We start from the raw sequence: 16,252 nt of genomic DNA, 5'->3' as shown, positions 1-16,252 counted from the left end.
CTGCACTGTTCCTGCTCCGCCATTGTTATTACAATGCCAATGCACCAGTTTTCGGCATTGTATGTGTCCAGTGGACAGTCCCCTCTGCTGTTATAACCATTTCCCTTCCCTGTAGAAATGGCAGGACATCATCAAAGAAGTGAAGTTCCTGCAAAAGTTGCGACATCCCAACACTATCGAGTATAGAGGATGCTACCTCAGAGAGCACACAGCTTGGGTCAGTGTGTGTGTCTGTGTGTTTGTGTGTAAATGTGCACAAGAGTTAAACAGGGGCCAAATGGTTGTAATATAGCAAAGTAAAATAATGTTACCAAGTAAAATATATGACTGCTCGCTTTGTAATGTTATAAGCCGATTGTATTGTTGAAGTGCTGCTGTGTGTTGCAGTCAGTGAATGTATCGTCCTCTCTCCTCTCTCCTTTTCTCTCTCTCTCTCTCACAGCTGGTGATGGAGTATTGCTTAGGTTCAGCATCTGACCTCCTGGAAGGTGAGTTAGAGGAAGATAGAATTTGTGGATTACAAACGAGATCCATTTGTACACAACTTTCTGCCTGGTTAGGTTTTTTTGGACGTGTTATTGAATACTGTCATGAAACAGCTTGCATCATCTCTCCAACTTTAATGCGCAGTTCATAAGAAGCCACTACAGGAAGTGGAAATTGCTGCTATTACCCATGGTGCACTGCAGGGTTTGGCATATCTTCACTCTCACAACATGATTCACAGGTAAACAAGTCTGTTTCTCTCTTTCAGAGCTAATATGATGTAATGGAGAGCTGTGTCAGACTCCAGTGATACTCGTTGACGCTTCTCTCTCTGTCTCCTCCCCCCATCCCTTTCCACTTCCTCTCAGGGATGTTAAGGCAGGTAATATCTTGCTGACCGAGCCTGGTCAGGTGAAGCTGGGGGATTTCGGCTCGGCCTCCATCATCGCCCCCGCCAACTCTTTCGTGGGCACGCCCTACTGGTTAGAATCTGCTGGCAATCTTCGCTAGAAAATGTACAGAACCAAACACTGCTGGCGTGCTTACACCCATACGCAGGCGAGAGATGGCCTCCGCGCTCCAACGATGATGAGTCATTCATTAGTGAGAACACTGCTGGAGAGAGAGAGAGCGCTGTACCCCCGAGAGTATTAATAAAGAAAAAATGCTGCTTTCCATTATTCGCACTGCAGAACATAGAATAGTGCACGCATCGCTTGTGTGGTCTGTCACTCATAGACACAGCTGGGCCTGTGCACGTTAGCATGTTTGGCTTTGGTCCCTTTTGCAGGATGGCCCCAGAGGTGATCCTCGCCATGGACGAAGGGCAGTATGATGGGAAGGTGGACGTGTGGTCGCTTGGCATTACCTGCATAGAACTGGGTAAGGGCTGCAACGCAAGTTGTGGGGTGCATAGCACAGGTGCCTTCACAGTAGTTATACTTTCATAATGAGGGTTAAATAGTGGTTATCACAGGCATCTTCTACATTAATGTGTACATATGGTGTGTTATGTGCATTAAATTCATATTTTACCTCTGCTCCCCCCCCACCCCCTCCCTCCAGCGGAGAGGAAGCCCCCTCTGTTCAACATGAATGCTATGAGTGCCTTATACCACATCGCCCAGAATGAGAGCCCTGTTCTGCAGTCCAACCACTGGTGAGGAGGGGGGGGGGAACGTGTCACGATGGCTCTTGAAGCTGCCGATATCGCTTTGTCTTGCGAAATCATTCATCAATGCTTTCTTTTTTCTTTTCTTTTTTGAGAAGTGGGAAGAAAAACTCGATCAAAAACAGTTCCATATACAATAAAGTATAAGTACAGGGTACCCATGTCACATGCACTAGCTGTGAAGATGTTTTAATTAAATGAAACACTAATGCTATATGGGGCTTCAGCAGAGGCAGGTGGTCTGATCCATTTGGCGGTTCCTTGTTATAGATGTTGTTTTGTGCCGATTCAAAAGTATGCAGAATAGCATAGGCAAACGAGAGCACATAAGAGCCAAGAGCTGAATATCTTTGTAGTAAAATAGAAAATCTGTGATTTTGCCGTACTGCTCTGTGTAATTTGCAACTTCTAGCATCAGATATTGAGCTGGCTGATTGGCTAGCTCCCTGTCTGCAGAATTAAAATGTATTTCCTGTAAATTGGCAGTGGTGAATTTGTTTTTGCCATTGCTAGTGGGCTTTCTCATCTCTAAAACATTGCACAAGAGAGCTGCATATCATATCGAAGGGTCCATTTTCTGATAAATTAAATTAGCACTCAGTTTTCAATGCTTGAATGAACAAAAAAAGCATTTTGAGTTTGAAAATTTGCATTTTGTAAAGAAAATGGTTCTGAAAATTGATGTCATGGTGAATGAATACACATGTCCAAGCCTGTTCCTTTCTGGTCCCTTGATTAGCATCTGTGTGCCTCAGCCGTTGTGCTCTAATGTCCCTTTCCCTCTCTTACCGCAGGTCAGATTATTTTCGAAATTTTGTAGACTCCTGCCTGCAGAAGATCCCCCAAGATAGGCCTACCTCTGATGTACTACTCAAGGTAAGCCCCCATTCCCATGTGTAACTGAATATGAGCAAAAACACAGTATGCTTCCTTATGTTAGGTGCTGTATGCGTCTGTGCATGTGTGCATCACATGACTCCCCCCGCCCCCTCCTGAAACAGCACCGGTTCCTGAGCAGAGAGCGTCCCCTGTCCGTGGTCTTGGACCTGATCGCCCGGACGAAGGACGCAGTGAGGGAGCTGGACAACCTGCAGTACCGCAAGATGAAGAAGATCCTGTTCCAGGAGACGCACAATGGCCCCGCCCCCGAGGGCGGAGAGGAGGAGGAGGTAATCCTTCCTCAGTACCCCCTTTTCACACTACAGCCGTGCCCTGGAAAGTTACAGAGCTTTACCGTTTTTCGTCACGAGTGAACAAAAACCCTAAGTGGACATTTCGGACGAGCTGCTCCGGCGATTTGCCGGCTGAAGACCTGGTGACATTTCTGGAAATGTTCTATTTTAACATTAATGAGAAGAAAGCAGTCATATTTAAGAGTCAAGCACACAAGACTTGTTTTGCTATGATGTCATCAAGCTGTGTTGTTTCTTACCATTGCAGAAAAATAACAAACTAAAACGAGCACGGAAAACAAATAAGTCATCTGTCTAGCTACACTGTTGCTAAACTCCCCTGTGTTTGTGCGTGCCTGCATATGTCTGCGTGCGTGTACCTGTGTGTGCATGTGTACACCTGTATGCGCGTGTCTACCAGGAGGTGGAGCAGTACATGCTGCAGACGGGCACGGTGAACAGCATGGAGAGCTCCCACTCGGTCCCCTCCATGTCCATCAGCGCCAGCTCCCAGAGCAGCTCCGTCAACAGCCTGGCGGACGGCTCGGACGACAGCGGCGAGATGGCCATGATGCAGGAGGGAGAGCACACCGTCACCTCCAACAGCTCCGTCATACACAGGCCCCCGGTCAGTGCCTCATGGGTAAGGTGGGCAGAGGGGTGTCTGAGAGAGAGCTGCCGTAGAAAAATGCAGAAACGGGGGGAAGGTGGTTTGATGTTGTCGCGGTGGAACTGCTTCCTTACCAAAGAGCCAACCCTGGGTCAGCTGGTTAAGTGTCTTCACTATAGCTGAAGAGGAGGTTGGGTCTGCTGGTGAGACGTCTACCCACGTTTGTCATTGAGATTGTTTCAGGAGTTTCAGTTTCAAGTTTCAAGTTTCAGGAGTACAGAAGAGGCGTAGCAGCTGTATAAATGTCTTCGTGGGTTATTTAATGCTAAGTTGCTACCGATGAGGTTTAGCAACCATTCACCCTTCTGACTCAGGGCCATGATAACATCTATGACGACCCGTACCAGCCCGAGATGGACGCCCAGCCGCAGGCGCCCTCGGGAGCTCGCCGGCGGGGTTACTACCGCAACCGGGACCACTTCGCCACCATTCGCACTGCCTCCCTGGTAATGTCTGTGCCACGTGACACAATCTACTTACTACCTACTACCACAACCATGAGCATTTGATCAGTGCCGACTCTGTGCTCGATAGTTTAACATCGTAGCGCCTTGGTTGTAAATCTACGCCATCATACGGAGTTCTAGTCAATGTATTTCCACAGGGGCCAGCTGTCTGATTTCCACCCATTTTCAGTTTTCACAAACCATCTCTCTTTTTTTGATGTGGTTTTCTGTCAGTTGTTACTGTCAGTTGTTTAGAAAAATGCATTGGTTAGACTGTGGTTTTCCATTTTTTATATCCGTAGATATATTGGAAATGAATTCAAAACAAATGGTCCTCTTCAGTGATGTTCTTGTGTAGCAAGAGTTCCCAACATAGGCCTGTAGGTGCCATTCCAATTAAAAGGCATACCATGCAGGATTTTTTGAAAATATTATATAATAAGTACAGTGAAGCGAAACGGAAAAGCAACAGGGCTCATTCAAAAACCAGCCTTGGAATCGACCTTGGAATTAGCCATCGAAAAACTGAGATATGAAAATAAAAATGGACACAAAATATAAAAATGGAGGGGGAGACCTATTTGTGGGCGGGGTTGAAAATGGAGGGGGACACCTATTTGATTGTAAACACAGGGCCACAGCAAGGCTACATTCCTGCATAGTATGCCTGTGAAACCCTGATGGGCTGATTTACTGAGAAGAGTCAGGCTGCTGGTACGAGTATGAGCGAGAGCCCCTGGATGGTGGCCCTGCTGCACGGCCTGAGCGCTCTGCTCCTCTCCCAGGTGACGCGGCAGATCCAGGAGCACGAGCAGGGCTCGGCCCTGCGGGAGCAGATGTCGGGCTACAAGCGCATGCGGCGGCAGCACCAGAAGCAGCTGATGGCGCTGGAGAACAAGCTGAAGGCCGAGATGGACGAGCACCAGCTGCGGCTTGACAAGGAGCTGGAGACCCAGAGGAACAGCTTCGGAGGGGAGGGCGAGAAGCTGAGCAAGAAGCACCAGGCCATCCTGGAGAAGGAGGTGAGGACACGTGGGAGATAAAGAAATGGAATCGCCCTCAGGAAAATAGCTGAGGGTAATCCTGCTTTGGCTGTGGGTCATTGGCTGTATAGTGGTTGGTGTATGGAGAGACGGCTGAAGGGCTTAATGGTACAGATAGGCCTGCAGATAGTCCACAGGATTAAGAGAAGAAGGCTTTGAATGAGAAGTACACTGGTGGAACGAGAGAACTTGGGGGCTAGTAATAAGGCCAGAGGTGGAAAGTCCAGGGGTCACAAAGTAGAAGTACTGCCGTGAGTTTTTTCCACCCTTGAAATCAGACCACAGATTTCACTAATTAGCTCTAACCTCTGGCTTCTGGCTGGCCAAATACCAAATCCATGTAATTGGAGCAAAATACTGGGGGAGGACTTTTACTTTCTGAACTCTGATTTTCCACCTCTGAATAAGGCACAAAAGCTGACTGGCAGACTGAGGCAGCCCCCCGGGGACGGGGAGCGCCTGAGCAGGATTACGGTCGACCCGCTCGCGGCTCGCCTGAGCCGAGTCGGCGGACGGGACCCGGGGAGTAACGGTGCGGCCCCTCTCTCTCCGTCTGTCTGGCCCCAGACTAAGGCCGCGCTGGCCGAGGAGAAGAAGTTCCAGCAGCACATCCTGAGCCAGCAGAAGAAGGAGCTCTCCAGCCTGCTGGAGTCCCAGAAGCGCCAGTACCGCCAGCGCAAGGAGCAGCTCAAAGAGGTACGAGAAACGGAAGAGCAGCCCGCGGCTAAAGCAACTGCGCTACCGTTACGTTACTACTGGTATAGCACTCCTGCGGTCCTGTAGCGCCACTGTGACCACTCTGTCCTCATGTGCTCATAATTTAATATTCAAGCGGTTCTGCCTCTTAACCCAGTGCACTTTTTTAAATATTGCCTGTCTAAATTCCCTTGACCATTACTTTCCTTGCCTTGTTTACTAGCTTTCCAGCCGGGTGAAATCTGTTCTGTCCAAGAAGTGTAGTTAGAGTTAACATGTCATTTGTTGGGGGTTTTTTGTACTTTGCACTGGAACATTCTGTTACTGATATTGGTGGAAGAAAAACATTCTTGAATATTTTACCCAGAAATTTCCCAGAATTAAATTAGTTAGCCTACTAGCTCTCTTATTTCCTTGCTAGCATGAAGTTAAGTTTGATTTCTAGATGGCTGGTTGACCACATATGTTCACTAACCTGCTAGCAAGCTTGTGAAGCAGTCGTTGGCATGAAAAACAGGCTCGCTGATAAGCTAGCTAGCTGCAGCAGTATAAACCTGTCCTGATGTTAAATGATGCTCCCAGCTGCTTTTATTTCACTTTTTCACTGCTCAGCTGCTCTCACGACACCAGTTTCTCGTGATAAGCGAAGTAAATGTACTAATCTGTGACTCTCCTCGGCGCGTTTGTGCATTTAAGCGGCGCCGTGGTGCGGACGCGTGAGCGGCTCCGCGAGGGGGAAGGCCGGGCTCGGTGCGCCGCTGTAACTCTTCCCCCTGTGCGCCGCTGTAACTCCTCCCCCTGTGCGTCGCTGTAACTCCTCGCCCTGTGCGCCGCTGTAACTCCTCCCCCTGTGCGCCGCTGTAACTCCTCCCACTGTGCGCAGGAGCTGAACGAGAACCAGTCCACCCCCAAGCGGGAGAAGCAGGAGTGGCTGGTGCGACAGAAGGAGTGCCTGCAGCAGATGCAGGCGGAGGAGGAGGCGGGGCTCCTGCGCAGGCAGAGGCAGTACTACGAGCTGCAGTGCAGGCAGTACAAGAGGAAGATGCTGCTGGCGCGACACAACCTGGAGCAGGACCTGCTGAGAGAGGTAGCACGCGTGGCCCGGTGCTGTGTCTGTCTGCCAGTGCTGTTAGCGCCTTCTGTGTACCTCCTTTAGAGGGCGCTGGCTGAAAAACATACCACAGACAGGCTCCATGTTCACTTCAGACCTGCCTTTGCCTCATTTCTCTTCGCGACTGTCGGTTCATTTAGTTTAGTTTAGAGTGACTTTATGTGGAAACTGAGTCTCTTTCTGACCCAACGCCCCCCCTTCCCCACCCCAGGACCTGAATAAAAAGCAGACGCAGAAGGACCTGGATTGCGCCATGCTGCTGCGGCACCACGAGTCCACCCAGGAGCTGGAGTTCCGGCAGCTGGCCTCGGTGCAGCGCACGCGGGCCGACCTGATCCGCACACAGCACCAGACCGAGCTCACCAACCAGCTGGAGTACAACAAGCGTCGCGAGCAGGAGCTGCGGCAGAAGCACGCCGTGGAGGTGCGCCAGCAGCCCAAGAGCCTCAAAGTGAGTGAGACTGAGCAGCAGCAGCAGCAGCGGCCGCGGGAGGAGGGGCCCGGGGAGGAGGGGGAGGAGGAGCCTGATGGAGGGGGCGGGGACCCGAGCGCTGCCGTGGCGACGCCGGAGGGAGGGCCCATCGCCCAGGAGGGCGGGGCTGAGGGGGAGGAGGGCGGAGAGAAGGGAGGGGTCGCGAGCGACGGTAGCGCTCTGGGAGAGGACTCGGAAGCTGCGGGGGCGGAGGGTGTAACCGCCCGGGATACAGAGGGAGGAGAAGACCAGGGCAGGGAAGGCGGCAGTGAGGAGGAGGCGGGGGAAGTGGGAGCAGAGACAGAGAACGGCGCCTCCGTTGGCGGCGAAGCGCAGGAAACGGAGGGACGCGGGGAGGAGAGCGGCGATGCCAGCCCCGCCCTTCGCGCCGACGCAGAGAGGGGGAAGGAGGGAGAGGAGGGGAGAGCGAGTCCTGGAGCGCAGGAGAAAGAGGAGGCGGCGGTGGCTGAGGAGCAGTGGGAGGGCGGGGAGGCAGGGAGGGGCGAGAGGCTGCTGGAGGGAGTGGAATGGGAGGACGAAGAAGCGAGCGAGACGGAAACCGAGTCTGACGATGATGAGGATGAGGACGAGGGCCGGGGCGTGGCGGACGGGTGTCCCTCGGAGCTGATCTCTCTCTCCCTGGAGCGAGGGAGGAGGGCGCGGGAGGCCGACGAGCTCTCAGAGTTCTACTTCCCCGACTCTTTAGAACTGGAACCCCCTCCCCTCTCTGCCCCGCCCGCTCCCCCGCCCGCCCCGTCCTCTCTCCCCTCCATCTTCTCCCACGGCGTGTGTCTCCTTCTCTGCCTGTCTGCTGCGGCTCGCCCGTCCCTCCCCATTCTCCTGCTCCTGTCCGTCTTTCTGCTTTCCCTCCGCCGCTCTCCCCCGCTCCCCTCTCTGGCCTCGCTCCTGCTGTCCGGAGAGCTGGCCCTCCTCGCCCTCTTCTTCTCCTACCTCTTCCTGAGGTCCTGCTGCTCTGTCTCTCTCTCCCTCTACCTGTCTCTGGCTCTCTGGGGCTGTGGCCTCTTCAGCCTGGGCCTGTCCCTGAGCCTGGGCCTCTATTACGTGCCTGTGGCCCTGGTCTCGGCCCCTTTCCTCAGCTCGCCTTCCCTGTTCCTCTCCCTCTACCTCCTCGTGGTCCTGGTGGTCCGCCCTGCCCGGGTTTTCCTTCAGAAAGCCCCAAAGAAACTCAACCGCCTCTGGATGAGGTTTCTGTTCCGACTCCCCAAGCCCTTATTCACCATTTGCCAGTCGCTTCTGGGCGGTCTGGCTGAGAGGAGTTTGTATGACATGTTCCCAAAAGCAGGCAGAAATTGGGGGGTACGCCAGTCCAAAATCCCTGTCCCCCTCCGGACCCTCCCCGTGGAGTATCACTCCAAGCAAAATCAATGCTCTCTGGCTTCTAGATGTTTGCTTTGGGTCAGGCGCTTTCTTAGACGCCCGATAGGGGTCTTCGCTGACTGGGCAAACTCAGTTGTGCTGAAGCTGGCTGGCCGGGTCCTCAGGGAACTGCCACAGGGCCATTTGGCTAAACTGAGGACCTTCGGTTTGTTGAGAGAAGAGAGAGCCAGTAGGTTACCCAAGCTGTTGCCTAGGGAGGTGCGGGAGCAGAGAGAGAGGCAGAGGAGGCAAAGGGAGAGGGAGAGGAGGAGGTTGGAGGAGAGGGACAAGTTGTATAGGGAAGGGGGTCGGTGGGAGTGCGGGTTGAGACGAACGGCTTCGGGGAGAAGCGTGCGAGGCAAGATTGTTCCCTGGAGGTAGTGTGAACAGAGGAGAGAACGCATGTGCGAGTGATTGCAAGCGTATGTCTTTCATTGTCCGTCTGTACGTATGTGGATGTGTGTGACTTGTATCTGTCTTATTCTGAAATCATATTATTCACTGTTGTTGGATCAAGCACCAGCCCCAAAAATGTCTTATCGACTGAATGTGAATGTTATTTCGGAAGTGTATATGTCACTAGTTTTGTGTGTGTCAGTGGTGGTTTGTGAGCTGAAAACAGAAGAGGCACAGACTTTAACTTTAGATCAATCATATTTCCCAACGTGTTCTCAGCTGTCTTCAGTTAACAGTCCATTTTAGTATCCAGTTAATTCACTGAATGATCAATACCAATAGGTGGGGTGATACCAGTAGTATCTTGTGATAGCTTTACTGTTCGTTACATTAAAACCCGTGCAGCATTTTCTTATATCCATGGGTAAACTTCTGGACCACAGTGCTTTGTTTTTTGTCCAATTTCTGTGAATATTGATAACACAAGATATTTCATCTTATCAATTGGTATTGGTTCTGTGAAAGCTTCCAGTTGTTGGATTGTTAATCAAGGGAAATGAACAGAAATGGGTTGAGTGCAATACTTAGCTTAAAGAGAAGTTTGTGGGGTGGCTTATCCAGTTATACGGTGCCGATCTCGTTCTAGTGCCTGGATGGGCCCCATGGTCTGGAATAACACCCTGTAAGTGCCAGTGCTGTCTGGCTGGTAGCCCCACAGGGCCGAGCATAACTGTCCGTAGCATCGCCTCAGGGTTAGGGATAATTCAGTCCGCAGGGATGTGCATCTGGTCCTTCTCTAGTGACCCCCGCTGGTCAGTCGGGCACTTGCAAGTCCTCCTGTAAAGCTGTCCCCAAAGTGCCTTCCTCTGACTCCTGTCTGTGCGAGCCCGGCTTGCTGAGTGGTGCTGGGCGGGCGTGTGCTCGTCTGCGCTCTCCTGATTCGACAGCGGAATGACTAATGACTGCTATTGGGCATTCCAAATTGGGAGAAAAACGGTGAAAAAGCAACAAAAAAACAAAGTTCTGTGCCTCCTCCATTTCACTGGCGTGTGGTATGTGAGCGTGAACGTGTGCGCATGCAGTGTCTTCTCTTCTCCCCAACCATTGTCTGTAGCTCAGTGTAGTTCCAGCGTCAATCCATATTCTGCTTTTTGTAAAAGTTTATACGGTTTACAGTTTATTTTGTTATTCTAAAAGAAATGTGTTGTCTGTATGGTTCTTGTTAATGCCATTGTGGTGTAATAGTGACTGTTAAATGTCATGTTATGTTCTAAAGAAGTCTTAAGGTTTTTTTCCCCTCATCATATTGATTAACTTTTAATATGGTTGTTGTCAGTTATGACGGTTTGTCATTAGCAACAGAAAATTAAACACCCGTGACATACTGCAATATAGAAACGAGACACTACAGTGTATGCATTCTTATTAAGCGTGCAGTGCAGACACAGCTGGCACAGAAAGACTGTGCATTGGCCCCCTCCCAGCCCAGATATTTCAACTGACCAATTATATACATGACAGATTTAACTATTCATAGACTTTAAATTTCAAGTGATGCAAGTTATCGCTTTATTTGGAAGGGAACAATCTGAGGTTGGGGGGCAGATGCATGGGATTGTTAATGGATTTGCAGTGCTCCACCTGTATCATGGAGTGTAGAGTTGAGTACTGGGTCGAATCAAATCGGCGGTTTGGGAATAGGAATTCAACGGGTCTGTCCGACCAAGACTTTTTTTTTTTGGTTTGATTTCATTTATATTCAGGTTAAAATGTGAATTCACTCCGAACTGTGTGTATAGCTTAATCACCCCAGAGTCTTAAATGTGTATTGGCTGCTCCAATTCCTCATTATGCCTCCTTGTTATAGTCACTCGTTTTATACTAAGCTACTAAGCATCAAAGGAAAGGTATCACTCTTCTCATATTTGTGTGCCTAATTGATTTTGGCATCGGTTGGATTGGTTGATCATTCGTGGCCAGCACCTTTTGGTCACGGTGAAGTGATCGGAGCTTTTCTGACAGGCCTAACTTTATCATAACTTCGTGGCGGATGAAGATTTGCAGGATGTGAGCAGCCCAGATGATAAGCTGCAGCACGCTAGCTTGGTCCAGCCCCCAGTACTTATTGGTTTCCTAATAAGCGCTGGCATGTGATTTCACAGGGCTTCACGCTCCGGACTAAACAGCCTCGTCTGTGCCCACTCACCCCTGGTGAGGTGATGTGGTGCTTCTGGAATAGCCCGAGACACCCAAGGGCATTGTGGGTCAGTCATGAATGATACATTGATACATGATGCAATCAAACCGATGCCAAAACATTTTGTCATTATGCAAATTCCTTCAATTTAATTTTCAAAAAATAAAAAAACTGAGTGTTAAGTCTCTTTTGATGTTCAGTATCTTAATGTAATAGTAATCATATAATGGACTCCTTTTTCAGTGAGCCTATTTAAATTTTTGTTTTCTTCAATATTCAGCTGTTAGTAGGAAGGTTGGGTAATACTAAAATGGGAGAGTATTGTTTTGTTGTCATAAGCCTGAAAGTAAGTGTTTGATTTGGTAGGTATTGAAAAAAAAAGTTGATGGGTTTGGAAAGTAAATATTCCTGTGAAAGTATAATTAATTTGTCAGGAATTTAGCATTATTAGCCAGTACAGAATCATATGATTATGATAATGATCTGTAGAAGAGTTGTCATTGGTCTTGAGTAATGGGACCCCGAGGAAGGAGAGGAGGAAGATGATTGGTCGACATGTGTTTTTTAGTAGATAAACATTTTTGTTATTGCAATAATTAGCAATAATTCACATTCAGACGTTTTACCATGTAAACAGGTGTTTGTTTGGTTATTCTATTATTAATGAAGTAATATAAGTGAAGTCTGTTTTAATTCAACTGTTCACTTGAATAGTTTGCTTGTTTATACAGTTTCTCTAGTATGCAAAGAATACCTCCATATCAATAAGATTTAGGAATGATTCTAGATTTTAATTGCAATATTATTTATTAGAATAATTTCACTTCTTCTTTTAAAATATCTAAATACTGATGGTCAATTTTATTTCAAAACAAAGACAATCTTGATAATATTTTAATGTGTAAAGCCATAATTGAAAGCAATAATTAAGTAAACCAAAGATTACAAAGATTGAGCTCCCGAAATTGAGGCATACAAAGAAACATATCCGATGAAGAAATTATTAAATACTGAATTTTGCACTGTTTTTCAGTCCTTAAATGCTTGCCTTTGAGAGACATTTCTTTAGACTATGAACACTTTAGGAAATTTGTGTATTTTTATTCCGATTTTCTTGTTCCTCTTGTCATGTTCTGTACAGGGGGGGAAATTGTTTTCTCATTTTTATTCTTCTGTAGGAATCCTGCACTCCGTTCATTTTTCTTCCACGGTCCTCACAAAGCCAGAGAGACCAGTTAAGTAGAAAAATTAGCGTAAATAAGAAAAATACCAGCATAATCATTTCACTAACAGTCAACATGTGTGAGGTGATCAATCAGAGCATTGCAAATTGGAGACAGACAGAAGTGTTGGAGGGTAATTTAAAACTTTATTGTGTTTAAAGGTGTATTGTGTATACACACTAAATAGTGTATTTAAGAGTGCAGAATTGCTACTAAGAAATGGGGACTTGATTATGTGTACTCCTACCCGGTTTTTCACTTGAAGTATGTATTACAGTGCCCCTGATGTGCAAGAATTTATGCCTGTTTATCTTGTAAAACTAGAGTGCATTCAATTGAATTGAGTGCACTAGAAGTCCCTAAGCAGTTTGCTGTTTATCAGTCTCTGTTCAGCGTGAATGTACTTTATAAGTTCATGTTGTTGTTATTTTTATAAGTTCTATTATTTGTGTTGTTTTATGTAATTTATTTGTGTTGTTTTTATATAAAAACATTTATCTATGAGATTTATATAAATCTATTTGGTGTATGCAGTTTTCATATGATTAATGCTGCACTGTTTGCATTGTGTGTGCATGTGGTCATTTTGTCTGCATTTCATCATTTGTGTGAATGTGTGTCTGTAAGTATATGCAATATTTCATTATACTTACAAATTTCCTCAATTCAGAAATAAATGTTCTTTTTTGTTGAAAGATCATTTTAGTTTGTTTGTCTTGGTCATTTTTATATTTATATTTCTTCATTTGTCATTTCTTTTATCATTTCCTTCATTATCATTTTGGTTTATTTATCCGGTCAAGACTTTGCTATACAGACGGAGAGAATCTAGTGCTTAGAAATGTTAGAAATGTGACACAGTAGGACCAATCAAATTCTTCCTACCTCCTGTAGGTGATTCCAACATGCACATGCATTGTACATGTCTCCCCCAACCTTTTCTCCACCTCCCTCTTTTCTCACTGTACGGTTTTGTTGACTGAATTCTCTGCTCTTTGCTATTCGTGGTTGCTAACTCTGAAGTGTCATGTCTCCACTTCAGATATGTTGCTTCTAATGTCATCACGCAACTGTTGCTGCACTTGAAGTGTTAACTAGTCTGTTTGATAGTGCTGCTGTAACTGAACTGTGTCTTTGCCTATATTTTCTCTACACCTTGTTTCCTCCTTCACTGTTGTCACCTCCCTGTCTTCTGTGTCACCCTGGTCTTAGCGTGAACTGGCCCCACATCGCTGTTCTCCCTGACACAGGCTGTTAAGAAGTCTTAACCTTGTGAATACATTAACTGAACAAGACTTTAGTTTCAAGATTCTGTGGAAAGCTGAAGAAGGCAACACAAGGGCAGGATAATGGGTGTATAGATTTGAATAATACACACATGCATGTATTCAGGTAGTGTATTTGTACTAACAAAAGTGATTGAAGAATTTGACTCGATTAATTTGCTGGTACCTTGTGTCAGTTCCCTCACACATTGCGTCACAGTATTAATGCTGGCTGATAGTGGAATTTTCACAATTGTGGTTGTTAGTTGTTTTTAAATAAGGTCAATGGGAAGCCATCTTGGCGTCTACTGCAGTAATGTACTAATATATTGTGATGTATTATTCTGAATTAATCTTACATAGGCTATATGCACAGCCTTTAGCTCAGAACCAAATTTACACTCTAAAGTACAATCTTGCTTGTCAGTGCTGTTAAGTTTCTTACATTCCAGTGTAAGCCTCACCTGCCAGTTCTTCGCCCCTTTTAGGTTTCATTTTAAATGTTAACCCTTGCTGACAGATTTTGACTTTCGACAAACTGTAAGTAAGGGACGGTTTACTTTGCCCCCACTCATTTATCAGTGATGTGTCTTGCTTGATCTGTTTGCCTACATTGTTTCTGCACATACACACATTTAAGGTGGGTAAAAAAAAAAAAAAGTCTGTGAACACCTCTCTCTCTCTCTAGTCCAAAGAGCTGCAGATCAAACGTCAGTTCCAGGACACGTGTAAAATCCAGACCCGTCAGTACAAAGCGCTGAGGAACCACCTGCTGGAGAGCACGCCCAAGGCGGACCACAAGGCCGTCCTGAAGAGGCTGAAGGAGGAGCAGACCCGCAAGCTGGCCATCCTGGCAGAGCAGTATGACCACTCCATCAATGACATGCTCTCCACACAGGCTGTGAGTAAGGCAAGGAGAGTCCCTGTCTGCGTGCAACACCGCGTGCATCCAGCGACTATGCATTATACATCACAGCATTCCCATGGTTGTTCCAGAATTACAACAAGGTACACCTGTTAAATAACCACCCAAACTCGGTAACACTATAAAAATGGACGTTTTTGGGATATAAGTTCACCTCTGTTCGTAGGTGCAGCACTGACCACATCCTTTGTAACTATACATCGCCAGGGAATAGTTGAACGAAGACACTGGATGAAAATGTATCGTAAACAATGTATATTATTATATATTGCAATTCATGTGCACTGTCCTCCAAAATTATTCACACCCTTAATCTGAGCAAACACGATGAACTAAGTCCTGAGCTATATTTTATTTCTTAAACATTTAAATATTCTACTTGAATAATTCAGTTGAATCAACCATGATTTGATAGAATGAACCCTATAGCGTTTACTCATAGTTATAAGAATACATTTCAGGTTTTATACCATGCTTCTTTCCTTGAGTGCAGCGGTCTTGGGTGGTATGCACCATAGGAAATATTCCAACCGGAATTTTTAAACATCATTAATATAAATGGCACAGTTTCTGAAGAAAAACCTCTGGCATAATATCACTTTGTAAGCTGTTCTTGAGGGCTATATTATTGAACACCTAAATGCCCTTATACCAGCCATTGTAAAGCCAACAGATTGTCGAAACCTTTCGTAAATATTTAAAATGTCCTTCATTGCACAAAAAAAAAACTCCAATATAAATATATAGAAGCCAATAGAAAACTTGCACTAAAACTGTGACTAAATTACATGTTTAAGGGGCGATTGCTCATTAAGCAAAATATTTTCAGTATTTTATAACTTATGATTTTCCCTTTTTTTGAGCGTACAATATAGCTCGTTTATAGTTCTAGTGTTTATTTTATACTGCCTTCTTTTCTCATCTATGAAATGCCTGTGTGCATTTCAAAGTGTTTCACACAGTAGTTCAATTCTCATTCTCAAGTGTAAAAAAACAAAACCATTATTTAAATTGTACCCTGACGTCCTGTTTTGTCAGATAAAATATTTTTAGTAGCTTTTGCGTTTCTGATCTTCATATTGTATCTTTTCAACTAAAACGACTCATTTACAATTGTTCTGTATGTATACAGTTAAACATTTAAACTAATTCATGATCTTAAGCCACATCTTCTTATTCATGAACTTATCAAGTTCTTGACGCTATAGTTTAATAGAACTTCATGAAGAGATTTGCAGTTGTATATATGACACATATGAATGGGAGACCTGACTGCTTGGATACCAAGGAAGATTGAATATAGTGTACAGAAAACCAAACCAGTTTACTCACGTATCACATCCCGCTGTACTGAGCTCCTCCCATCTTCTTATCCCTCCAGCTGCGATTGGATGAGTCGCAGGAGGCGGAGTACCAGGTGCTGCGCATGCAGCTGCAGCAGGAGCTGGAGCTGCTGAACGCCTACCAGAGCAAGATCAAGATCCACACCGACTCGCAGCACGAGCGCGAGGCCAAGGACCTGGAGCAGAGGGTGTCCATCCGCCGGGCGCTGCTGGAGCAGAGGGTGAGAGAGGCGGGGGCCGAGTGTGACGTGTGGTGCTC

The 16,252-nt window shown here is 46.5% G+C and overlaps 1 protein-coding gene across 7 annotated transcripts in view; it reads left to right on the top strand.

Annotated features, from left to right (window-relative positions):
- LOC135249180 (serine/threonine-protein kinase TAO2-like) overlaps nt 1-16,252 on the top strand; it is a 36,789-nt gene that overhangs the window by 17,737 nt on the left and 2,800 nt on the right. The window contains exons 4-19 of one of the 7 annotated variants that reach the window (XM_064324533.1): nt 116-217; nt 443-488; nt 631-727; nt 855-968; nt 1,277-1,368; nt 1,552-1,645; nt 2,452-2,533; nt 2,659-2,826; nt 3,251-3,457; nt 3,814-3,945; nt 4,731-4,967; nt 5,556-5,684; nt 6,568-6,771; nt 7,007-7,246; nt 14,414-14,626; nt 16,032-16,214. In XM_064324533.1, the coding sequence (XP_064180603.1) occupies nt 116-217; nt 443-488; nt 631-727; nt 855-968; nt 1,277-1,368; nt 1,552-1,645; nt 2,452-2,533; nt 2,659-2,826; nt 3,251-3,457; nt 3,814-3,945; nt 4,731-4,967; nt 5,556-5,684; nt 6,568-6,771; nt 7,007-7,246; nt 14,414-14,626; nt 16,032-16,214 (2,340 nt within the window). Of the gene's footprint in view, nt 1-115; nt 218-442; nt 489-630; nt 728-854; nt 969-1,276; nt 1,369-1,551; nt 1,646-2,451; nt 2,534-2,658; nt 2,827-3,250; nt 3,473-3,813; nt 3,946-4,730; nt 4,968-5,396; nt 5,685-6,567; nt 6,772-7,006; nt 13,161-14,413; nt 14,627-16,031; nt 16,215-16,252 lie in introns of those variants that run through there. The other 6 variants (XM_064324532.1, XM_064324531.1, XM_064324527.1 and 3 more) reach the window with 6 other exon arrangements.

This window comes from Anguilla rostrata, chromosome 2 (genome assembly GCF_018555375.3).
Source record: "Anguilla rostrata isolate EN2019 chromosome 2, ASM1855537v3, whole genome shotgun sequence".
In the NCBI taxonomy this organism is placed as follows: Eukaryota; Metazoa; Chordata; class Actinopteri; order Anguilliformes; family Anguillidae; genus Anguilla; species Anguilla rostrata.
This window is presented reverse-complemented; position numbering and strand designations above follow the sequence as displayed.